Source organism: Denticeps clupeoides, chromosome 7, assembly GCF_900700375.1.
Source record: "Denticeps clupeoides chromosome 7, fDenClu1.1, whole genome shotgun sequence".
In the NCBI taxonomy this organism is placed as follows: domain Eukaryota; kingdom Metazoa; phylum Chordata; class Actinopteri; order Clupeiformes; family Denticipitidae; genus Denticeps; species Denticeps clupeoides.
The window spans coordinates 11,704,184-11,730,156 of record NC_041713.1 but is presented as its reverse complement, the minus strand read 5'-3'; the positions used below and the strand labels follow the sequence as shown (position 1 = coordinate 11,730,156).

General features: G+C 43.9%; 1 protein-coding gene across 1 annotated transcript; it reads right to left on the bottom strand.

Moving 5' to 3' along the window:
* Positions 1–2,916: 2,916 nt before the first annotated feature.
* gprc5ba (G protein-coupled receptor, class C, group 5, member Ba) lies at positions 2,917–20,899 on the bottom strand. Its single transcript, XM_028986092.1, has 4 exons — positions 20,069–20,899; positions 7,481–8,501; positions 7,042–7,157; positions 2,917–5,845 (listed from the first exon to the last, which is right to left on the bottom strand). Exons 2-4 carry the CDS (start codon positions 8,499–8,501, stop codon positions 5,801–5,803), a joined length of 1,182 nt encoding a protein of 393 aa, XP_028841925.1. The 5' UTR covers positions 20,069–20,899; the 3' UTR covers positions 2,917–5,800.
* Positions 20,900–25,973: the final 5,074 nt, after the last annotated feature.

Below are 25,973 nucleotides of genomic sequence, written 5' to 3'. Positions count from 1 at the left end.
ATTATCCATCTACCAGCCAATCACAGTGTAGGATTTATCCAACAGTGCAATGCTGTAAAATGCTGTTTTTAACATTCACACTGCAACAAAATATAAATGGAACTTATTTTCTTGTTTTTGACTTTCACTTGTTCATCTTGCAGTGGAACTCTTCACTCAAACTCAGTTCATACGCATAGGAGGTGTTGTAGTCTGACATGTATCTGCTTAACTTACAGACATTACAATTTTTGATACACAAAATGAACTGAAAAAGGGCTGACACAGAATAGCACCAGAAAAGCATGGAACAAGAGGAACATTTCCGTTGCCCCACATCCTCTTTCCAAAGTGATAACTGTGTGACTCACATAAGTGGTGTGTGTGTGTGTGTGTGTTTTTCGGTTGAAAACAGGAGGTTAGTTCAGCTGAAGAGTGACCCTGTAGCCATACAGGAAGCATTTACTGTCTCAGCCACATCCTATAAGATGTCGAAAACAAAGCTTTTCCACATGTTTAAATTCTCATATATTTATACTCTAAATAACACAGCTTTTATTTACTTTAGGTTCAGATTTGGTTCAACTTTACCGATATTCTGTATTTGTAGGCAGTGGTAGCCAAGCGGTTAAGGAAGCGGCCCTGCAGTGTCTCACAATGACAATCACTTCAATTCACTTCACTGAGTAACCAAGAATACAGTTGTCTATAAGGTAGAGGAGGCAATACAAATACAGAATATCATAATTATAGTGCAAACTAAGGAACAGGACTAGAGTATGTGAAGTACTGTACTGAATTAATAACCGTATCAGGACATGATACAGTATTCCAGTAATATTTGTAGATTATAGGCAGAACTGATCCTAGTCAAAGATATGTAAATATAATGTACAGTAAGCGCAATAGTTCTTAGCATTGTGATGTAGAAGGATGTGGCTAATGGGTTAATGTTTATCAAATGATCAAGTAGGTCACTTGCAATTATACAATTTCCTGTTTTGCTTCTTTTATTGTAATTACATCTACATGATATTATTGTAGTGTGTTGTCCATATGCAGATATTTCATTGTTCTCGAACCCCTCATCTTTCATTATAGTCTAGAGCCCAGGCAGGGTATTTTGTGCTCGCACAGGAGTCCTTAAGAACGATCTGTTACTGGGTTTAAATGACACACAGATCTGTTTGCATTGCTTAAGAAGTCAGTATCAGCTCTTATGTATAATTTATCTCCCCTACTCTTATGTGATGGATTGAAAGCTGAAATCTCCTGGGCTTGTACATTGACAGCAAAATATAAGTTAGATTTCTTGTAAATTAAGTTTTTGACCTGCACTGTATGGCCACTCCAGGATGTCCTCTGCTGCAGTCCTTTTCACACTGTGGTTCCGTCGTCTCTCTGACAGCCATTTTATCCAGTCGACACCAACAGCAGTAGGACACTTGAGTCTGCTGAGAGGGGTAGATGCTGATGTGACTCATCGGATGGAGGTAATTGGACGCCCCCGGAGAGCAGCTGCCAGTGAGTTTGGGCGAGGTGATAAAAACAGATCATTTCATTCAAATGGACATCTGATAGGCCAGTGTGGCAGTGCCAGGCGACCGCAGTCTCCAATAAAGTCAGATCACATGGAAGCTGGAATGCAGAATACAGTTGACTGTTTGCTGGAAAGGGGTGGACCCTGAATGTATTGGTTTGCTAAACCCACAGGTACGAGAGATCATAAGGTCAACTGTAACACGTTCCAGGTCTTTCTGTCTGTTTTCCAGACTGGGGCAGATCTAGGTTTGTATGATATATCAAAGCATTTTAACATTCTGATTGAACATTATAGTCAGCTATAGTCAGTTTATATTGTGAAACTGTAGAATACATCTTTGATTAATATTTGGCCACCCCTGCTAGCGGGTAAGGAAAAGGACCAGAAGGTTGCCAGTTCCAATCCCGAACCGCCAAGGTGCCACTGAGCAAAGCACTCTCATGGCTGCCCACTGCTCACCAAGGGTGATGGTTAAAAGCAGAGGACACATTTCATTGTGTCATCGTGTGCTGTGCGGTGTTTCACAATGACAATCACTTCACTTTCACAATATTTTAATTGTGAGCAGAATGTAGAATGTGTTTTTTGGCCATTCAATAGTCAGTCCCTCACCATCTAGCTTACCTTACTTTTTCATGTTTTTATTGTTTCTCCCAACCTCCATCTTATCCTTCATTTCTTACTCAGTCTCTCTGTCTTATTCCTAGTAGTTTATCTGAGTGGGATATCTGATTTAATTGTTTGATTTAAAGACTGTGGCACTATAGCATTATGCTAGCTTTTCCCTGAGGCCCGGGTTTATCCTACTTGAGCTAAGTGCCCTGCTCTTCAGGAACATTGCGGTGGCTATGCCCATATCAGCGATTACATCTTGTCCTCTTGGTCTGACATGGATAGCTATGCTTCCTCGATAGTTCTCTGCATCTTCTACTATTAAAGAGTGGGGTTCCTTTATGCTGTTCCTGTTTCCATTTCGCCTCGCACTGCTCGAGACCAGCCACATTCATTATCAGGCAAAGAAACGTTGCAGTCTAATTAGGGTAGGGGTACCTCCAGGAACAAATCCCCAAGATGGATCCCTTTCTTCTGTACAGTCCAATTCTGGTTCCATCTTTATTCCTTTTCTCCTTTATTATAATCTCACTTTAACAAAGTTGCTATCCTTGTTAAAAATTATTTCACACACACACACTTTTAACATGTGTTCAGTCATAGTTTTGATGCCTTCAGTGAGAATCTATCAATGTAAATGGTCATGAAAATAAAGAAAACACATGAGAAGGTGTGTCCAAACTTTTGGCCTGTACTGTGTGTACAGGCCACGCACACACACACACACACACACACACACACACACACACACACATATATATATATAAATAAAAAACACGCGGTTAACTACAAAGATGACACCTTTATTCAGTGTTTGCCTGAATTCTTTTACAGAAACCATTAATTTTTTTCTCATCAAGAGTTGGGGAAGGGACAAGTTCCAAACATTGGCATGCTGCGTCACTGCACAGTCATTGCTGTGAAACCAACACCACCCTTATCAGCTGTCCCATGTGGAACAGTCCACAGACAAGAGAGTTGAGGAGTAAGTATGGAGGAACATGTTAAAACCAGGACGTAGGGGTTGTTCTGTTGAGAGGTTGTCCAAGAATACAAACTTTGACGTAGAATATAATGTGCAAAATCTCACCATGGTTGTTCTACTACCATTAAAAACACAGAGAAAGGATGAGATATCTCACTATACTTTCTGATGACGACTCATAAAATACAGGCAGACTTTTTTTTACCTCCACTTGCCTCTGCAGTGCCAAAGTGGAGAACAACCCCTACCACTACTTACAAATCCTGACAAATTCCAAAAACATTAAGAAATGCACTGATAATGTCACAGGGGCAGTACAGGAACCAGCCTCAGTACTCTCTAATGGCTTGTCCTGTCTTAGATCAAATGCCATCAGAAATGAATTGATTAGGCAGCACCTTTAATTGACTGAATGGAGACCCCGTAGCAAAACATTTGAATGGACGACAAAATGGGAAACCGCTTTAGCCAAAATGGAGTGAGAGTACTGAGAATGGTTCCACTCAGGTTTGCAGAAGCCAGGATGGGGTCACCTGATAATACACAAGGTAATATGAGCCGGTCACGTGAACCCTGAATTAGAATATAACAGTACTTCAGAGCAAGTCTTACATGATGTGATGAGCATGCACATAAAATAGGCAGTCGACGAGTGCAAAGTCTACGAAGTCATTTTCATAATATATAGTTATATCTATTTTCCACACATGTACAAGCATCATGAGAAACAAAGCTCAGAGGGTTGGAGCCACAACAAGTTGTGCTTTGTGCTGACGGATTGTTTTGGAGCTGCCAACCAGGCCTTGGTATCCTGCCGTCAAAGTTCATCCAGAAGACCTGATTTGGTATTCTACGAAAGTCTCGGATTTTCCTATTATCGGATGCTGTCCCATGTATGTCGGAACGATGCACCCTTAAAACCAACCCTGTGGCATTCTATATTCACTTTGCCCCGTTAATCTCTCCATTTCATCACAGTCATCAGTCATGAAGTGCAAACAATTCTGTGTATAATAAGCATCAAGCAGCTTCTCTTTCAGTTCTGGAGCCGTTCGCTATCGTTTCCTCCATTCATGAAATCCCTTTACAGCAGTCCTGAAACCCCTGCATGATCATTTGCAACAGCTTTCATTTTATATAGATTCTTTTTATAAAAGCAAATTAAATTAGCCTGGGTCTGAAACATCTATATATTAAAAAAAAATGAAATACTACAACAAAAAAAATAAAGAAAAAAGGCAATTCTGAAAAACAAAACAGTGGGATGACTATTAGAGCATAAATGTGATCTACAGTAAAAAGTGAAATGAAACGTTAAATTATAAAAAGTAGTCACTACTATGTACAGTCCAGTAGATAAGTGAAAGGGGGTTATTTCTTTTGAAATAAATGTGTTTGACACACCTAGCATGTGCACAGACTGTTCTGCGGAGGCAGAGAGTCGTTCTTGGCACAGAACACCTTCACCGATACACAGACAGATACACACACCTGGCAGAGAAGGACCAAAGCAATCCATCGCCTTGCTCGCCCACACACACTCACACACACGCACACACGCACACAAACACACACAGAGGCGTTGAAGTTTAAGAGCTCCTTTTTCCAGACTCGAGAGTGCAGACTCAAAGACGTCAGTAGAGGCAACACCACGCATGCACGCGCACACACACACACACACACACACACACACTCTGTTGAAATAAACTTCATCTGCTCTCTAGCAACTCACCTGATACTGCATACACACTGCATACACCACAGCCTTGCCCCTACCACAGGCTTAAGTCACAGTATATGTTATTAAATTCTCTCTGTGTACATAATGCTTATCACCCACACACACCATGCCATGAACAACACAAAAAAAAAAAAAACAACAGGGAAAGTAAATGAAAGGGAAGCAATGCGAGCCCCCGCTTCTGTGCGTGTGTAAAGTGACAGGGTTGAAATAATGACTCAGACAGCCGAGGAGAGGCTGGGGGAAGCTCTGGTGCCTGACCTAGATTCACCGTCCATCCACAAAATGCCCCCGGCACCCCCCCGCATCGTTCACGGGTTTTTTGTTTTTTTTTTTGGCTTCTGTCTAATTACCCTCCTCAGACCCGGAACCTCGAAGTAAACACCGTCCCACCCGCCTGTGGGAGAGGGGGTCTCCAGGTGAGCTGGTGCTTGTGGAGGTTGAATTCGGTTCATGGTGGGAGGTGATGGAGAGAAAGTGATAAAAAAAGGAGAGACACAGTGGTAAGGAGCTGGAGTGCAGAGAGAATGTACAAACACACACACACAGACACACACACACAATGCCCTGCAGCTATGATGACAGTAGTGGAATAAGCAACACAGAGAGATGTTTCCATAACCTGACAATCCAGAAGATTCCATTAAAACAAACGTCTAAGGGTGGCTCTCTGTTATTTAGAGACCACATGATTGGAAATCAATTGGTCATTTCATATGTAGCCAATTACAAAAAATTATCAATAACTGCTTCAGCTGATCGTTAGTTCAGACCTGTTGCTTCTTGTATATCTGTGTGTGTGTGTGTGTGTGTGTGTGTGTGTGTGTGTCCATCTCTCCTCGTTGCGGGGCAGGAGGCGCCAAAATAACAGTCCTTCATTAATATCTGTCTAGCTCTCTGTCCATGCATCCTGCTCTTCCTCAGTCATCCAACTCCCTCCTCACCACAGCTGTCTGCCTGTGTAGGTTGGGGGTGCAGAAGGGACCTGTAAAAGACAGAGAAAGAGGGAAAAAGTATGAACAGAAATGGCATTATGGAGATCACCCCAACGTGCACAGAAAGAAAATCGCAAGTGCAATCAAAATGTAAAGAAAGGCGTGTACAGAAGGTTAAACATGACCCATTAGGTACATTAACACTCATTGGTGACACTCATTTGGATTAAAGTGGCTAACAGGATCCACAAGGCCAAATAAAAAATGATTTGCTCCTGTGGTAGTATTGAGCAGTGTAGATGACATAAACAGTTTAATCAGTTTTAATGCATTAACAACAAAAAAACTGTAAAATGTTCACTATGTCAAAGCATATTTGCATGTATATGTACATATTTACTTGTATTGTGTTGATACACACAATACAAATTTCTGAGGAAAAAAACTGGGTACTAAACTGAATAACAGTACTCAGTATACTAAAAACTGTTATATTAATGAAGCCTTAAACACATGTAAGAATTGTTGACAGACTGCACTAGTTTAAAATGCTTGTTTTAAATGATAACTTCATTAAGCTTATGAAGATTGACTCAGATTCTTATGCTTTCACATCAAGATGCATCTTGTGTTAGACTTGAGCCCTTGTGTTGGAAACATGTTGAAGCTCCAGAAACCCAGGTCTATAAATCAATCTCCCTCTCACATGATTGGCCATGCACACAGTCTTCATCTATCACACACTGGTCCAGCGGAAACGCTTTCTCCGCGTCGGGCGCGCGTTGGCTCAGCGCTTTTCAGGAACCTCGGTTCTGCACTGTCGGCAGGGTTTATTTATAGCAGCGGTGATTGGAGGGGAGTCACCTGCAACGCTCTGAGACCCCCTTCTATCTCCCCTACACACACACACACACACACACACACCATATATCCCAGGACAATATAGAGCATGACATCCCTGAAGCCTGAGCCACACCTCACTGGTGACATACAACAGCTTAGCTTTCACAGCCTCATGCACGCACACTTTCATAATAATTACACATATATTATACATAGACATCCATTACATGTACCAAAGACAGACCAATAATTTCCCATTAATAATCCATACACACATGTCAATATTGAGATCAATGTTTGTTTGTTTTTATATCAATACACTGCAGATCACATTTAGAGCATTTCTGACTATTAGGATGGTCCCCACTGATATTTCTGTTATAATTACAGGCTTGACACTCACCGCGCCCCCATTCAGTATCATGGTCATCTCAGTGGGCTGGTAGACATTGCTGCGAAACGGAGCGCTGGGCCGCGCTCCCGTGTTGCCGTTGTGGTGGCCGCCACCGCTTCTCAAACCTGTCAGGCCCACGGACAGAGGGGTCAGTGTTTCTGGAACATTCCATCTCTCCATTTTGCCCATTCTCTGAGCACTTATATTGAGGTGATAGGTGGAATTTACTGTAGCGATTGTGTAACGCGTTGTACGCGCACAGATAACAAGAGATCTGAGAGTACAGAGTTTCCAAACACTTCAACTGCTTTTCCGGCCAACTTACGCTGCTTTCTAGACGCCACATTGACTAATAGTCTATATATGACCCCATTGTGATAAAATGGAATCATCCTTCCAAAGGGCACACGCTTGTGAGGCGGTAGTACTTCTGCACATGAAATATTACCCGCTGCGTTGTTGTCATCGAAAGCGTAGCTCTGATTTTCCACAAACTGGCGGTGTGAGAGCGGGATGTCCTCGTCAAAGCTGGTTTCTCTCATGCGCGTTGAGTTCTGCGACGTGTCGAAATAGTCGGGCGCGGAAGGCTGCGGCGGAGGCCGCAGGCAGGCGTGGGCTTCAGGTGCGGCGTGGCACAGCAGCAGGATCCAGCCTTGCGAAACCAGCGCGATGGCCAGCACCGGCTCATCCCAGTCGGGCGACTTCCCCAGCGCACTGTTGCCATAGAGATAGAGGCCGACCCAGGCCGCCCAGAGCAGGAGCGAGAGGAGGCAGGAGATGAGGAGCCAGGCGGCGCTGCAGCGCCACTGCCGGGCCTTGCCGCACAGCGCGCACGACGCAGCGGCCAGCGCTGCTAGCAGCAGCGCCAGGACGTAGCTGCAGGCCAGAGAGAAGTCCATCGGGAGGTACTGGCAGGCCGGCTTGCCGTCGCGAACCACCGTAAGCAACAGCCACTCCGCGGCGATGATGGCTTGGACCATGGTGAGTCCCGAGGCCAGGCCGGTGAGGGCGCAGCCTCCGGGGCTTCGCCGCTCGCGGGCCAGCCGACGCAGGCGGATGCCCTGCGCCAGCAGGCAGGAGAAGCAAAGCGAGAAGAGCACCCCCCAGAGGGCGCGGCGCAGTATGCACAAGCTGCTGTCGCTCTCGATGAGGTAGGTGAAGCTGAGGCAGAACAGGCCCACGATGCCCAGCAGCATCAGGAGGATGGGCCCCACCCCGCTGCGTTTCTCGGCCTCGCTGACGCCCCGCAGGCGGCACAGCAGCACCAGGCCCAGCAGAAGGGCTGCCAGGGTGCCGCCCACAGCCACCGCCTCAACGGCCACGCCCCACACCGAGTCCAGGTCGCACAGCAGCGTGTACGGCCGTGTCAGGCCAAAACCGCATCCTTCCGGAAGGTCTGTTGATTCGTCGTCCTGAGAGGAGACCCCGGACGTCAAGGACAGCAGTAGGACAAACAGAGGGAAGAACATCTGTGAAAAGAATGAACAGGAGGACAGATTAAAAGGGGCTGTTGGCGAAGAATGAAGTTTTTAGAGAAAAAAGAAAAAAAGCAAGTGTCGACTCGAATTACATTCAGGCACAAATCCTTTTTGTTGTGGGGTAGCCAAATCCCTCGCCTTGCATCTCTGCACTAGAATTATACCTCATACATTTCATCTAAATTTAAAGGAAAGTTCATTAAACCCTCAACACCTTCTGCATCTGTTTCATCGAAGACCTCTAGTTCTGCAAGTAAACACATTCTAAAAATACAGGAACTACATGAAACAATGACACAGAATGGGTTCAATAGGTCCTGAAGATGTTAAGGGGTTAAGGACTACTGACATCATAGTGTATGTACATCCGGAATGTATGTCATTTTATAGTCCAGTGTCTTCAGTTTTGTTTTCAAGACCCATAAATGAGTAAGTGCAAAAAACATTGGACTGGTAGTGTATAATCATGCATCAAATATGAAATAATATCATATTATAAGTATCCAATTAACTGCATTTCACATGTAAATCAGATGGTTTTGCTTTTGATACCTTATTCAAGGTTGACATTTGTGCACAATTAGTCACTTGTTTTTGTCAATGTAATGCATGGTGTGTTAATTTCTGCATTTTCAAATTCAATACATTCAAATATGAAATTGCTTCTATGGCCCGCTTTAAAGATTTTTACTAAGCAAGTAAACGAGTGTTTCTTACATGCCGTTGGCACTTCATTGTCCATATCTAAATGTTTCCCACAATGTCATCACTAGAGTATGCAAAGTATTCATGCAGCCACACTCACAACAGGACCGACTCAGCATCACCAATTCAACATGCATGTAGAAAAACACAAATACACACACAATGCACGCTTCCCACAAAGGGGTTCTTGGCCGCTGCACGACGTTCCTGCTGTTACAAGGCAGCAGTACTCACCACTGAGCCACATTTGGCACTCATATTTGGCAAACCTTGCAAATAAACAATCAAGTAAACAAATTCCCCATGTTGCTGCATCGATAAACTGCGAACACTGCTTCAAATAAAGAGTTATGGCTATATATATCTTTGTTATGATGAATGATTAAACCCACAGTTCAGTAACATTAAAACAATTATTATTTGAAATTGTGATTAATTATACAGACCAGGTCCTGAGCAATATAGAGTATTGTCTTATTAACAATAGTTTGATGTTATAATAATTCTGATTCCAATCTAGTTATGAAACCTCTCAATGTATGAGTGTGTGTGTGGATGTGCATGCACATCCAAGGGTGGTAGTAGCCTAGTGGGTAACACACTCGCCTATGAACCAGAAGACCCAGGTTCAAATCCCATTTACTACCATTGTGTCCCTGAGCAAGACACTTAACCCTAAATTGTTCCAGGGGGGGACTGTCCCTGTAACTACTGATTGTAAGTCGCTCTGGATAAGGGCGTCTGGTAAATGCTGTAAATGTAAATGCATATGTATAGTGTGTACAGCTTCTGCTGATGACATTAAGTGCTTTAGCATCAAATGTGTATATGAAATGTCATTTTAATAAAGATCTTTGTTTAAATACATGGGTCAATATTTGTATTATTTTTTTGTGTTATTGAATTAGATATTAAGTATTGTGTAACTGTACTGGTATTGATACTATGTAGTACTGTGACGTCCACATTCCCATCCCCATGACATAATGTATTTTTATAAAGAACCAGCACAAAATCATGCTGTAAACCAGATTTCATTATCTTTTATCACCTTTGCTGTTTTTCTTTTTACTGTCTTGATTTTTTTTAGTAAGCTCAACATTAATGTGTTCCCCTTCTGACGAGAGCAGGATGGACTGTTTTAATTTATTTTTTTCCACTCTAAGTTCTCTTCCCCTCTCTCATACACACACACACACACATTTTACTAAACACTGTACACTCATGTCAGAAAGGCTGGCAGTGCTTCTTTTTTTAACTGCCCACTCAGATCTTCTTAAGATCAGACATGTGCTGGTTTGGGGTCCATGGTGGCCAATGAAGTGAGTGCTGGATGTTCTCATGAATACATTCATGTCACGGCAACAGTACAAGTGGAAAGCCTCCACTACGCAAAACTACAGAAGTCTGCAAATGGCTTCTCGCTCAAGTGCAAAACAAGGTGATGCACGTGTCTACATCTGCTCTTGTACATCCACTTTTCATGCACATTAAAGAAGAAGAGGGGATTCCTGAATTAAATATTGGTAAAGGGAGATGGGACCTCAAAACAAGGAGTCACATTTGACCTTTCATACAAAACCTTAAATCACAAGAAACACACACACACACATAAACAGACTCCTAATGCAGATATATGTTGCAGGTGCTTTAAAAATATCCTCCTATAGTTTCACATTACTGTTTCCCTCACTGGCACAGCGCAATGTTCTACAGTTTTTGCAGAGGTCACATTTGTTTTCCTCTAGTAGAGTAACACAGATATTTTCAAATGTGAGTTCTGGTGATCTATTGACCTTTATGCAGTTGTACATCAATGGTGTGTTGGGAAATTTCATCAGATTTTTTTTGGAAATTTATTTGGACTGTCTATCCATAAAAAAAAGCTAAGGTTAACAAGAGTGCTCACAGTGTTGAAACAGAAATGTTGGGATGTGGCACAGCAAGCCATGCACATGACCAAAGGGCAGAAATGGTTTACACATAACTTGAAGGCCACACAACACCCAAAAATACACCACCAAAGCTGAGCTGACCTATGTGTCCACAATGTTAGGGTGCCAGGAAAAAAGTGGCATTGATTGTCCTCGGGGATCCTGTTTCAAACTAAGCATGTATATAAAAGGGAGGCAGCATGGCAGTCCTGGGGTCAGGCCAGGGCAAGATCATGTCAGAGGTGAAAAGTCACATCTGTCATCGAGTGATGGACAGCTCAGCATTTTCTGCCTGGTTACCAGACCCCCCTCAGAGCAGATGTAGAGTGGGTGAAGGGAACTTCAAATTTTACCCAATTTAACTATGATTTGATATCAATATTGAGCTGCACTCGTCACTTTGTGCTGCCATTTTGTGAAGTGCCGAGCCTCTGCTGATGACTCAGCGATTTTGGCTCACCAACCTCATATCTGCCCTGCCTGCTGAATCAATAATCGCTCCGCAGATGTGATGCTGAGAGAAGAGAATATATTCCCGCAGCAGAACTACGGTGTGGACAAATATAGAAACATCATGTGTGTTTAGTCCCTCTATTAACCAGTATTAACCCCCATTTTTAAAACTAATCCAAGCGGGACAGAATTCCTATACTAGTCAATGGAGGTCACTCTGGGTAAGAAAATCTTATATATGAATAAACATAAATTGTCAAAGTTTTGCTCCATGTCGATGATGAATGCTCTCAACAGCGTAGTTGTCAGATCTTAAAATTTTATAATTATCGTACACACGCAATTTCCGTTCTGACATTTCTCATAAAAAAAGCTGCAATAACACATATTATCATAGACATATTATCATATTATAGTAGGGGTGCATATTGGCAGGTGTGTACTGTATAAGGCAACTGAAGCACTGCATTATGGGATCTGTAGTTTGTGCATTATCATAATAATACATCTATATTTAATGATCCTGTGGGCCGGATGTGGCCCACGGGTCGCGTGTTTGACACCTATGTGTTACATCATGCATTGATTGACCGTAAAGGCGTGTGAGACGACTGCACATAAACAAGAATGCCTGTGCAGCCAGATGAAAACAGAGATATGTACCTGGCCATGCTAATGAAATAACTTATCCATAAAATGAAGGGGTAAAATTATTTTTTTGAATTATTGATCATACATCGTACAGAGGGCAAAATTATTGAACAAATATTATATTGAGCTGTCTGTCAGTCTGTCAACACTGGCTCTCAATATCCTAGAGAACAGTATCACTGAGGATCCTTCGAGAAGGAGGACGGGCTGTAGTGAGCGGTCACGTCACTGGGCTGTCACTACACGTGAGCTGTCACTAAAGCACCCACTGATTAAATAATTTCCTTTTATAAAAATAAAAGCAAATAAACATTAGTCCTTACGTGTGTATTAGTTATTGAACTTAATCATAATTTTTAGCAAGCTCACGCTAGCTCTTGCTCTGCGGCTCAACAGAAAGCATTAGCATTAATGCTACAAAATGCATCCTGGTTTTGGTTTGTATTTGATTTGCCCACATTTGTGGAAATGCAAGATGATAATTTGCTTTGATGCCCAGTAGCACTGTTGTGTTTTTATATTGAAACATAACTTTGTCAAATCATAATTTTAACACATTAAACAAAGCAAAGCAGCACTGTACACTGTATATACTCTACACTGTAGTGATTTCTCAGCACAATATATACATTTAATTTTTCCCACAAAAAGCTGGCAGCATATCTGCGACCAGTGGAAAAGTTATCCTGGTGACCTGAGCTAGTGGCGTCTGCAACTGTGTACTGTAAGAAAAATGCAATTATTAGATTATGGATTTAAGACATACTCCTAAATTACTTTGATTGGAGGCAAAGAGTATAAACTTCAGATCCAATCACGCTTTAGCCAAGAGGGGGGGGGGGGACCTAAAGAGACCTTGCCAGCCAGCACTTTTGTGTTTGCTTGCATTCATTCCTAACAAAGCCCGAAATACATTTCGGCATGATTTGATGTGATGCTGGCGATCGCATGCATCACACATGACACTGCGAAGCAACTGCACTTCCTGCTCAGACAGGAGCCTTTGTTGGTCACAAATGCCACAGACTGAAGCTGCGAATCTGTTGTCAGGCCCGGCATTCTGCCTCCCTAAAATGAGCACCCTTCTCTTCCTCCTGGACCCCTCTGAGACCCCCTCCTCTTCCATGCTCCATTTCATCTTCTCGGTCCCCGCACACCACCGGGTGCATTTTGGATGCATTATCGTCCAGCAGCGATTTCGCTCTGAGTCACCAACACAATCAGGGTGGGAGGGGGTTTTTGTGAAAGAAAAAAGAGGAGGGGGGGTTCACTGTTTCTTCCTCAACATTCCCAACATGTTGTGTGTTCTGGCACAGACCCTCCATTGCCATGGTTACGCCCCAGCATTGAACAGTGAGACAGGCAGAGGGATTGTGGGGGGAGATAATCCTCCATGTATTACCATATCCATATATCCGCATCCATGGTATATCAATTCAGCGATTGGCAGAGATGACACGTGACTTATGCGAACATGCAATGCACGCCGTCGCGGTCCCAGCCTCGGATACGCAGCCTTCATATCATGATGGCTGCCTCACCACAGGGCACACGGTCTCTTACTCAGAAGAGACAACACTGCCTGGTTCAGGCTTTTGTTCGGGTTCGACTCTATGCAGTGGGTGAGGGTACTAAATTAAGGAAACGTAGCATGAAGCAGTTGCCGTGCTGGCAAACACGTACAGTAGATACACACACCGGCACACACATCTGACAACCTATCATCCCCCCTGTTTCGCTTTCTCCCTCTCTGAGTCAGTTTCTCAGCTTTCTCTCTCTCTCTCTCTCTCTGTGTGTGTATATATATATACATGTGTGTGTGTGTGTGTGTGTGTGTGTGTGTGTGTGTGTGTGTCTTGTTTTTAAATCTCTATTCATTTGAGGTTCCCAACTCCCCACCAAGCACCCTCTCCACCGCCTGGCACATCTGAAGGTCTGCAGCGAGGAAGAAAAAAAAAAACCCACAGCCCTCCTCCTCCTCCTCCCTCTTCCCTTCTTTATTCCGTCTTTTCTCCCACCCTCCCACTCCCAGGCAAAATCCGCCCGGCTGCCCTCCTCCTCTCCCTTCCCGCAACCCCTCTTTTCTTATGTAACGCCAGAACATCCAGCTCCTGCCAGATGCACTGCTGAGGTAACTCTCCGGTGCACGGGCCCTGCACATTTCTCACACAAACACGAAGGCGACAATAACACTGTGCAGCTGCGGCCGAATGATAAGCAGGTACACGGCCGCGCGTGACACTGTGTGAATAATTCCATTTGGCCACAGCGCTACATCATTTCTGCCTGTTATTCATCCAGGTGGAGTCCACATGAGTGTGATCAATTACCATCATGTTTAAGCATTATGGGAGGGGGGAGGTCAGGTCTAGCTACAGTAATAGTAATCCTCATAAGGATAACTGAGTATTTTTTACGCTCGAATTTGAAGGTTTAAGGTTTTCATATGCGAATATTACTGGCTGCACTGCACTGGTGTACGTCTGTATGCGAGGGAGTGCTACGGCACCCTTGGAGTTGACCTGGCATAGTCTTGGTGTGGACATGGCCAGCTGCTGAGGGCACCATGGCACTCAGCGCCAAGCTGCCATGGCATCTGTGTCTCCCTGTACAACGCTGATAATCATTGCTCAGCTCTCAGCCGACACACACACACAAACTTTTCCCAAAGCCTGCACACCTTTTGGCAGGAATATCAGGTGTAAAGAGCAAGTGAGTACACCGGCGGAATTAATCGCCATTGGCCCGGCATTGTGGAATTCTATGGTTTTCATAGGGCTTTGACAGTCGCCTGAAGGATGATTGAGAAGTGATTTGAAATATGATGTTGCTCTTGGTTTATGCAATGCAAATGTACAGTACAGTCTACATTCTACCCAATTTACTGAATATTAATTCATCATGATTTACATCAAGGGTGCTCCTTAATTACAGCATCTTATAACACGATGCAACATGCCAAATTAATGATCAAACAAGGCACCATTCGTAATTATCCAGACCTCAATTGGGAGAACCCTGATTTACATGCCATTAAACCAATTTTAATGTGTGAGACATGAAAGAAGAACGAAAGAAGCAATGATTACAGCGGTGCATTAAAATGCGGTGTATCTGAAGTTGAGCACTTGTGTACATACACTAGCTATTTTGAGAGCATTAGAGCATTCACACTGACAATCATGCCAACATGCAGCTGACTATAACTACCCATATGGTCATAATTGTGAAAAAGTTGAGTGTGGAACACCGTATGCACATTCCTTCTGTCCAAATGTCATCAGGCCTGAGTGACCTCAAATGAACAACATTTACACTCAACATGAGATACATTGTACACTGGGATATATCATTAAATTATCATTACTAAAAGCATTCAGTATACATGCACAATGTGTGTAAAGCAGCTGTTATACAGCTGGAGGTTCAAATCCCATTTGTACTCATGTCTGCCTGGACACCTCCAGGAACATAAATAACACATCCATTGGGAGGGAACAGATGATTTATGTAAACTGTCTGTCATCAGAAGAGTGACTCTTGCCATCCATGGGACACAAATAGTGAATTGGGTGATCCAGAGGTCTACCAGATGTGACAGGGCAGATGTATCAGCAAAGCATGTGCTAGCCTTTTGCCTTCCTTGCCAGAGACCATGTGGAGCAGGTCATGGACATGACCTTTAGAATATGAATGCAGCCATAGTCAGTCACTAATATAACATATTATAAGAAATGATCAATTCAGAAGTCTCTATTAATTTATTTTTCCCATTAAAATTTCTGTTATAAACATGTTATATGTTTATTAAACATATTTATGTGTGCCTGCATGGATATACTTGGGAAAGTGGTACAGATTCGGCACTGACAGCCTCTTCGCCATAGCTTATATTGTGTTGGTTTGTGTGAAAGTCCCGTGTCAACCACGTCGCTCTGGATAAGGGCGTCTGATAAATGCTGTAAATGTAAATGTATACAAAATTCCGCGTTTTATAGCGGATTCCTTTTTATTTGTTGGATTCCGCGATTCCATCCGCATTGTGGAAATCATAGGGCCTTAATTTAGCAGGCCCTGTATGACTGACACCACCACCTAACTTTCTTATCTCAACGCCCCTATTGCTCTCTCCTTGGCTGCTTTAAAAAGATACAAATCTGTTCAGTGAACGCTCGGACCTTTCTGCGATCGTCTGTCAGTTGGGGCTCTGACTGACATCTTGGGATTAGCTTGCATGGATTGGTTGAGTGAGAGGTAAAGGGGAGTACATCTCAGAGACTGTGAGTGAATTGTTTTCATGAGCAGAGACAGAGAGAGGCAAATGGAGAAGACGTGAGGGTACTGACAAAGGTCCCAAAGGTCCCCACGAGGACAAATCTAGGGCCAATTTTATGGATAAAATTTTTTTTGTCTATTTCATTTGATGCTTTTAACCAGTTTAGTAAACGATGCAAGGCCAGATATGAGACAATATTTGCAAATAGGGACAATTAGACACTTAGCCCAAAATCTTTTTGCTTTACAGTGAGGCTGCATTAGTATTCAGATCAATATTTCATTCTTGTCCTTTTTACATCAGCACTGGTCAAGCGGTTGGTTCAACGGCTCCAATCACCACTAATTATGAAAAGATTACTGGTAATTAAACTAGAATGGGTGTTCCCATTCCCACAGTGCATCCAGATGTTATATCTGCACTAAATTATTGCCATTGAGAGTGTGTGGAAATTAAAGAGTAATGTGCACTGTGCATTGTTCAAAACCCTATTCCAAAAATGTAAAAGTAAGAGGAAAAACACATCTGTCTCTGTGCATATTTCAACGATTTATGACAATGTATTCCTTCAAATCATTTTTGGACTTTCCTGTTTCCTGTAATGACAGACAGGCCTATTACCAGAAAACTGCGTTTCAAGGTTAAGAGCAGAATTCAATGACTATTGCTTGTTTTAGAGAATTTTAGCAAATACCTACAGATCACAATACCCAAAATGATGAAAAACGTATCTTAAACAACACTGCACCCAAAGGACCTGAGATAGAGAGCTCTGGTCTGTCGTGCCTCTCCAGACATCCCTACTTGTGGTAATTAGGACTCATTAACATGTGACTGCACTCGCAGCGTGACCATATGATAATTGGCTTGGCAATTAACACTCAAAATGTTTAATCCCCCCCCATCTCTTGTTTTGGCTTAGACTAGGCCATGAGGAATCTCCCTTCAAAAAAGGCCACTGCTGCTCCAGTTCCATGTCATTACCGACACAATAGGCTGGTTTCAGCAAAAGATAATTAGGGAAAGGCCACTGGCGTTATTAGTTAACAAATGCATACATGACTTCAGGGCCTGAGAAAAAAATGGGTAGCTAGGCAGCCAGCGGCCTCAAGGAATCTATGCATCAGCGAGTTGTTGCCAGATCCTTTATCGCTGCGGTAAATAGCCAAGTGAACCACATGTGCATTTCCAGAGAGAAGAACACGCAGGGAAGGAACTCTTCAAAAATGGTCTAATCGATAGATATGGTCTGTTCCGAAAGTCTAATTAAAAATAAATAACTTCACAAAACATTCTGAACATCCAAAGCTGCTGTTCATTCTGAGCATTAGGTTCATTTAACAAACTCATGAAAATCTCAGTAATTAGCATCAGTATGTACTCCCTAATTCGGTACACTTAATTGGTAACTACATGGTATGGGGGTCTGGACTGGTCCTAGAAAGAGAATACACATAAATCAGTATTTGCGATTTGAAATTCAAGCTTTGACAAAAAAAATCGTGAAGAAAACTGGTTGATATGCTTAAAATGGTTTAATGCATATAATATGCATTTTGCTCAATCACTGCAGTCTGGTTTGAGCTTGAACTGAGTTGTGAAAATTGAAAGCATGTGGGAGATATTAGAAGGAATGTGCATACGGTGCATTTTAAATTGTGGATGCTTCAATTTGTCCCAAATAATGGCAAATGTAAGTAGCTGAATTATGCAGGAAAACATGGTGCAGACATACAACCTGAAAAAAGAAAAGACATGTGGAAAGTGTAAAGAATGTTTTAGGTAGGTGCCACCAGAGCTCTTCACAATATAACAGAGCATGTAGACCCTTCAAGGCTGCTTATTTGGTTTCACCATGGGGATCAAAATCAGACCAGCAAGCAATTTTGGCCAGGTTTTCCTGGTGTCCCGTGTTTTTCCTCTGCCTAATCTCCTTGATTTGTGTGGTGTGGTGGTCTAGTGACTAAGGAGACGGACTCGTACTTGGAAGGTTGCCGGTTCGAATCCCGAACCAGTGAGGTGCTACTGAACAAAGTACCGTCCCCACACACTGCTCCCCGGCCGATGGGTTGATGGGTTAAAAGCAGAGGAAACATTTAGTTGTGTGCACCGTGTGCTGTGCTGTGTTTCACAATCATAACTGATTGTAATTACCTGTGTTATAAATGTTTCTGGTCTGCGTGCGTGCATTATTTCTATTACCCGGTTCTGTTTTTCGTGCCATCTACCATGCGTTCTTAAATCCCAGTGTTTTTTCCACCGAGTCGAGCGTTTGCGTCCTCCCTGCCCTGCGTGCCGCTGTGACAGATTTGATCATTTTAATGTCCTAACAATAGTCTAGTGTTGCACCATCCCCTTAGTGGCAACCTAACGCAGATCATAATTTTTCTTAATGCTTTCAAACAATCCTCAAAATAACTGACTATTCTAGATTTGAGGAGGAAATGACTGCAGATGGAGTGGCACAACAGAAGACCCCACCCGATGAGGACCTCTCCTCCACCCACTGCAAGGGTGCTGGCACATCCACCTTAGAAAGCTGTGGTGTACGAATGGATCTGGGACTCAAAAATTTTACTTTAAGGGTGAATGATGTAGAATTTGGAGAGCCAGTGAATTTACACAGGGGGCATAGTTTCACCCCAAGTCCAAAATGTCCACTCATAATAAACACCTGAATGCCATTGCAGAACCACAATCACAAAACCACAACCTCCAAAGCACAATCAAGGCAGAGTAACTCACTATCGCCTCTCGAGGTTGACAGCGGAATTACAACACCAGGTGGGCTGCGGCTATCAAATGTCTCTGCAACTCAGTTCACTGACATATGTGACAAGAACACCCTGTCATTAAATGTAATGAAAAATCTGAGGTTTTAATCTTTTGGTTATCATTTAATTGTTTCCTTTGTAAATATATCGTTATATAATTTTATCACTACATGTTAGTATAAAGCGCACTTAAATGATAATCACAAATGACCTGCATAACACTTACTGCATAATGACAATGAGAACTGAATTTTGAGCTCATTACAAACGTCCCCTGCGGTATAAATGTCTGTGGGTGGGGGCTGTCCAGAGACATACCTGGAAGAATAGTTTTAATCTTATTTGTTTCTTTTTAATTCTCCGCTAACAATAGGCCACTGACCGCAGGTCACGGGGGATTCCAGCGGATTGTCCACCGCGGGAACAGGCCATTGTGAGCTCTGGTCCTAAATAAAGACCAGGGTGTCAACTTTGTCCAGTGCCAAGGAGAAAATCAGCATGCAACTAAAAAAATCCCTCAAGAGCACACACACACACACACACACACACACACACACACACAGAAATAATTATTTCGGAAATAAGTCGCCGCAAAATAAGCGACGCGTGTTGCCCGCCGCGCGTAAAACGCGCCGCTGGCCTCGCTGGGTCGGAACGCCCGGACCCCGCAACGGTGCGACACCAACGCGGACGGCGACGTGTCGCCTGCAGCGGGACGGACGGTGTCCCCGACGCGACGGGCTGGGGACGCGCGCAAAGTCCTACCTTTTTCCACGGCGCGGGGGGGGGGACAGATCCGGCGGGTGGTCGAGCGTAGAATGCACGTGCCCGGCGTCGTTTCAGCGGGGGGGTGTCGGGGGAAAAAAAAATGTCACATGTCGGGTTCACTCCCCCGCGCTGGCCGTCGCCCGTGTCCGCGTTTCCATCCGCGTTCCGCCGGAGACCCCCGCGATCGAATGGCGCCCCGGCACCCTGGACGCGTCCGCCAGGAGTCCGATCCGAGGTGGCAGAATCGGGTTACTGTCGTCCTTCCCCCCGCCTCCTCGTATAAAAAAGCAGCCCTTTGTTCAGCGGCGCGTTTAAATCCAGCCGCGCTTGTCGTGGACGGACGAGAGTTTTTTTCTTTTTGCGTCGATAAATAAAAGTGACAAAAGGGCCACGCGAGAATTCGGCGACCACGCCGCGTCTCGATCGGCACGGCAGTCCGCCGGTGTTGGATGAACACAACCAGAGACGAATAAAAAAAAAAACCCACGACCGGATTCTTCTTCTTTTTTTGCGTAATTTGCGTGCCGATAATCCCGGTGACAGAACACAGAATCTGATCTTTTTCCTAGCGCACCCTCATCTCCACGTACCCGCCACCCCTTCTCTTCCCGGGATTAGACTACGTGGGTCGTCCTGGGTGGAGATCTTGTCACCGGAGTCTCTGGATCGGTGATTCGTCTCACATGGATTAGCGATTAAATCACAGTCATATTAAACCATTCATGGCATTCCACGCATCGGTCAACGCTTTGCCCACGACGCGCAGCTACCGCCTCTCGTCTTCTTTATGTCTCCGGTGCTCGTCTTGGGGGGAGATTTCCCCCCCTCCCTCCCTCAGCTGCTCGATTCGGTCAAACCGGAGACGCGTGCGTTGACGGACAGGAGCCCCGCCCCCCCGGCGACCCACGCGAGCGCGTCTCCACGCGGTAATCCGCACTCCGGGCTGCAATTATTCCACGATAACAATCCCTTTAATCTGTCTGAGGAACGGTAGCTCCACATTTGCCGATAAAATGGCGCACGTGCCTAATGCATTAATAATCTGGGGAGGGGGGCATCATGCCCAGTATAATAATCTGAGGTTTAGGGTATGAGTTGTTAAAAAAAAAAAAGGAAGACAAATCCATTGACTGTGTCAGCGGTGAGTGACAGACGTTCGGTGGCCTTACCGTAAAAAGAAACCCACAGGTCAGTCACATAAACAGGTGACGGTGAGGATGCAAGCGTCACACACTCACCCAGACAGGGTGTCGGTGGGGGAGGGGCGGTTTAATCCGACAGGTGCAGTCTGGGAGAGTGACAGGGAGCCAGGGTGGTGGGGGGGTGGACTGCTGGGAGGATAAGCGACCACTCTGGATTAGCATCAGAGAACCCCGTCTTGCTTATCAAAGAGCACCGCCACCACCAATGTTAGGGTGGAACATGACATCATATTTCTTCAGAACCGAAAAAAAATCGGTCCAACGTCCTCCCCAACATTTCACACACACACACACACACACACACACACACACACACACCAAAACTCACCGTGACTTCTCTTCTCCTACCTTAAAATGAGCTTCTATGCCAAGAATTTTGCAAGTTAATGCTGCATCTTACCAGAAGAAAGAAGCGTGCGGCGCCCTGGTGACCTCAAGTGCTTTTTTCGCGTGTGGCCAGTCTGCTGCCCTCTCTCTCTTCAGGACACAGAAGCAAAGTGAATTTGACACCCGGACGCCAAGGCCAGATAAGAACTGACCCAGCTTCACCCGGGACACCCCTGCGCTGGTGTTTCGCACTCAAAGGCGAGTCGGGGAACTACATGCTGGTCGAACTTAGCTGCTTAAAAAAAGCTCTTGGACTACTGGGCTCAACTTGGATTTTTGGGGACGTTCTATGTGTCCTTACACAGGTTCGGATTTGAAACAGATTGTCTCCTGTAGATGCCACCTTACTTGGCAGGGCCATCAGTTCAGATCAGTGTATCTAACCCTGCCAGGACTCTGGCTTTTAAATGGTCTTAATGATCTTAATGATCTTAATGATCTTAATGATCTTAATGATCTTAGTTGACCAGGACTTGAACTTGGGCCTTCGTTCAACTGCTTTCGTATAGGCAGACATGGGATTTTGCTGAATAAATGTGTATTATCGGGATGCTTATCATGATTATTATTGCCCAAAGTGCTTTGTTTGTGTGTCACTTTACATGAAGGTCAAACTGAGGAGCTTCTGTTGTTATTACATTATTATCATCATTACCCATGATGTCAGGCTTGCATCCTGTCGCCATAATGGAAGCGCGCAGGAAGAACGAGGCGCAGGGGGGCGCGCACCGAGACTCACAGGAAGTAGAACTATTGCAGGATGCAGGGGGGGAGAGGAACCAGGGCTAATTTTAAGAATGGCGTCTGTGCTTGTCCAACATCTGTCGCAAATATTAAAAGCCCATGATGCACCTGACTCTGGATGCACATCATCTCATGGCATGAGCGCCGAGAAGGAGGGAAGCCTGCGGGAAGGAAGTAGCCGACTGTCCCTGGGGTTCCTCGTCCCCTCGGGGGTGAAATCTACTGATTTGATCACTGAGGTAATTAAGGAAGGCGCGAGCGAAAGGCAAGATAATCCCGACCTCGTCTGTCTAAATGATTCCGGGGGGGGGGGGGTTATCGCCACTGTGACTTAAGTCCTCCGGCTGTCACTGCTCACTCGTGTAGTTCCAACAGAGGTCACAACCTTCAGGCAGAACACCAAGCCGACCACGAGGGGGGAGGATCATATGCTGGGGTCAACAACACGACCCTCTTCTGGTTCGCACACTGCTGAACATGCTGTGCCCACTTTGTCGCTGCTCCAGCAGTGTCCCTTCAATTAACATTGTCATTTGGCCCTGGAAACAGAAACAGAAAAATCATTGATGCCCACTTAGAACCGAGATACAATTTATTCAAACTGGTGGGGATTATTGACCGTCCATCAAAACCAGTAAATGTCATTTCTGATGGATTTCCTTCCAGCCCTACCTTAATCAGGCTTATTGGCTATAAAAGGACGAGGCAGATGGAGAGGTGCAGGAATTGAAGAGACGTGTGAATGTTCTTCAGGTTCATTGTTAACCCACCCACCTGGAGGAACACAGAGAGAACATGCAAAATCAATTTAAATATAACTAATTCTATAAAAACCTAAATGTACAACAAAAACAAATAGGTTCTAGAATAATCCAATCATCAAGTATTGTGGGAACTTTTTTGTACTTGATTTGTTTTCTTCTACATACAAATCTATACATGAACACAAACAAATACAAACGGGGCAGGGGTGGCCTAGCGGTTAAGGAAGCGGCCCCCGTAATCAAAAGGTTGCCGGTTCGAATCTGCCAAGGTGCCACTGAGGTGCCACTGAGCAAAGCACCGTCCCCACACACTGCTCCCCGGGCGACTGTCATGGCTGCCCACTGCTCACTCAGGGTGAGGGGTTAAATGTAGAGGACACATTTCACTGTGTGCACTGTGTGCTGTGCTGCTGTGTATCACATGTGACAATCACTTCAAAAAAAAATAAAATCTGATAAAACTGATAATTATAAGTCAACATCACAGACACCAGTAACATCACTGCTAACATTTAACTCCCACTGGGACACATATGGTGATGTAATGTTCGACATTCAAAGCCCACGAACAAACACCTAATGGAATTGAAGCCTACGAGGTTGTGTAATTTAATGGGGTGAAGAAGGGTAGAATTGTTGCTCTAGTCTTGTTCGTCCTCCGCTGTCCTTCATTAGTGCAGGCTTCACTGATGCAGACAGAGCGATTATGAGCAGTGAATGACCACAGCTGGGTTACATAAAACTAGAACCTGTGAGGTATGTAGACAAGAAGAACCAATGGCAGAGCAGAAGACAGACAGCAGTGAAAAAAGACAATGCTTGCCGGAAGGAGGGGTGGCAGACAGTTGTTTCTAGTTCTTGGCTGATTTGAGAACCTTCTTGGAACTGGTTTGCATTTACACATCATTGCATCATTTGCACATGCTTTTCGTAAGATAAGATAATACTTAATGGGAAATTTACATCGTCATGGCAGAAAGTGGACAGTACAAGCATTAAATAACAGTAGCATAGACAATATGCTCTCTGTATAATATGAAAAGTTAACTATACAAATAAATAGTCCTAGAAACAAAAGCAGATATGAGTTGTAAAAATGTAAATATATCTGTATATACGTCAAAAAATTATTGTCCTTCTTGTTCCTAAAATCCTATGCTGGGAACTTGACCCAAATGGAACCTTCAGGAGCTACATTAATGAACTAAAGATCTGTTTTCGACCCCTTTGACTGGCAAACATGATGGCAAACAACGCTCTGTGTCAGTCACACAACGTTCTCATGCAAGCGCACAGACACTCAGATTGGGGGGGCCGCAGCTGTAGATGCTGTGGATTTCAGGCCAGGCTCAGCATGGGGCAATTTTGTGGGGTTTATGGGTGGTGGATTATGGGCATTTTTTTTAGGTCAGACAGATGTATGGCTGTGGGTGTATCAGCAGGCCGAAGAGACCGAGCCGACACCCCATTCTCTGATGGTGAAAGCAGCACGCTGCATAAAAAAAGCATCTGGCTGTACAGATTAACCCTGTACCAGATGCTCCTGTGGAATAAATGTATAGCCACGAATTGTCATTGCATAATTCCCTCCATGCTTAATAATGGCATCTAAAACATATACATGGTTTATAGGGTGGCTTCAGTCCCTGTTCTGTCAGTGTGGGCGCTTTTGTTTGAACTTTGAGACAATTAGCAATGAAACAATCACAAATAAATTTAAACTTAATTAAAAAATTTTAAATAAAGTGTCTGAGGAATCTATTATTAATTTGCCAAGTCTAGATCAACAATGTCCTGATATTCCATTGAGAGATGGATATGAATGTCCAACTGTGAACTGACCCCTAAAAATCCATTAGCATTAACTAAAGACGTCTGGATTAGAACCCTTTAATCTTCTACTCTCACCCCACCACTCTAGCTCTCAGTTCACACATTTGACCCTTTTCTTCACCTTATTTTTTGACAGGCCTTGGAAAGTAAAGCTTCTTTTGCTACTGAAGTAATTGTTGAAGATTTGAACTACTTATGGAAATTGTTTTACATTCTATATTGGAAATTGTATTGATATGATAATATTATATTATTCTAACAATAAAGTTATGAAAATATGAAACCACTACCTTTAAATCCCTAGTATTGGTGTCGTGATAGGAAAAGAAAAAGTGCAAAAAATGGTGTACAATCGCATTAAATAATTAGCAGTTAAAGTGAACTAAGGAGAGTTAGGCATGCAAAACCATTTGTTGTAATCTTTGCATTACAAATGTTCAAACATCTTCCTGAAGAACCATGGAAATTGAGCAAATAGGAACATACATGGATGGTAGGGACAGGGTAAACTGAGGTGGGAAGAACCCCCCATCCAGGATGGAAGGAACTCCAAGGAGATTGATTTTGTTTTTCAAAAGGAGTAGGAGCATTTTTTGGGTCCAGGAATCGTTTCTTTGGAGAATGCCATGGCAACAGCGTAGCAAGGGCCCAAGCACCATGGTGTCTTTTTCAAATCTTCTGAATTGACACCAAGACATGGTTTATAGTCAAGGGCTTTCTTCTCCTCGTTTGTCTCGCCGTTTCTGCATCAAAGTTGCCAAAGAAGCGGCGATACCGTGAGAGAAGTCGCTGAAGCTTCTCTCCACCCCAAAGGATTATGGAAGAACATTGCGTAACAACGGGGAAGGTAATGCTTGGGACGATGACAGCCTGGTATGACTTTGTGACTTGATGACTCACCCAGATGATGGTCTTTAAGTCCCAAAAAGGTCACACAAGCTTCCATTCGAAAGCAATACAACACAGACATCG

Coding starts and splice junctions, on each gene's coding strand:
- gprc5ba (XM_028986092.1), bottom strand. CDS start 8,501: ATGTTCTTCCCTCTGTTTGTCCTACTGCTGTCCTTGACGTCCGGGGTC. Junction 7,158..7,480: donor CGATGACAACAACGCAGCGG/GTAATATTTCAT, acceptor TGGGCCTGACAG/GTTTGAGAAGCGGTGGCGGC. Junction 5,846..7,041: donor TGATACTGAATGGGGGCGCG/GTGAGTGTCAAG, acceptor TGTCTTTTACAG/GTCCCTTCTGCACCCCCAAC.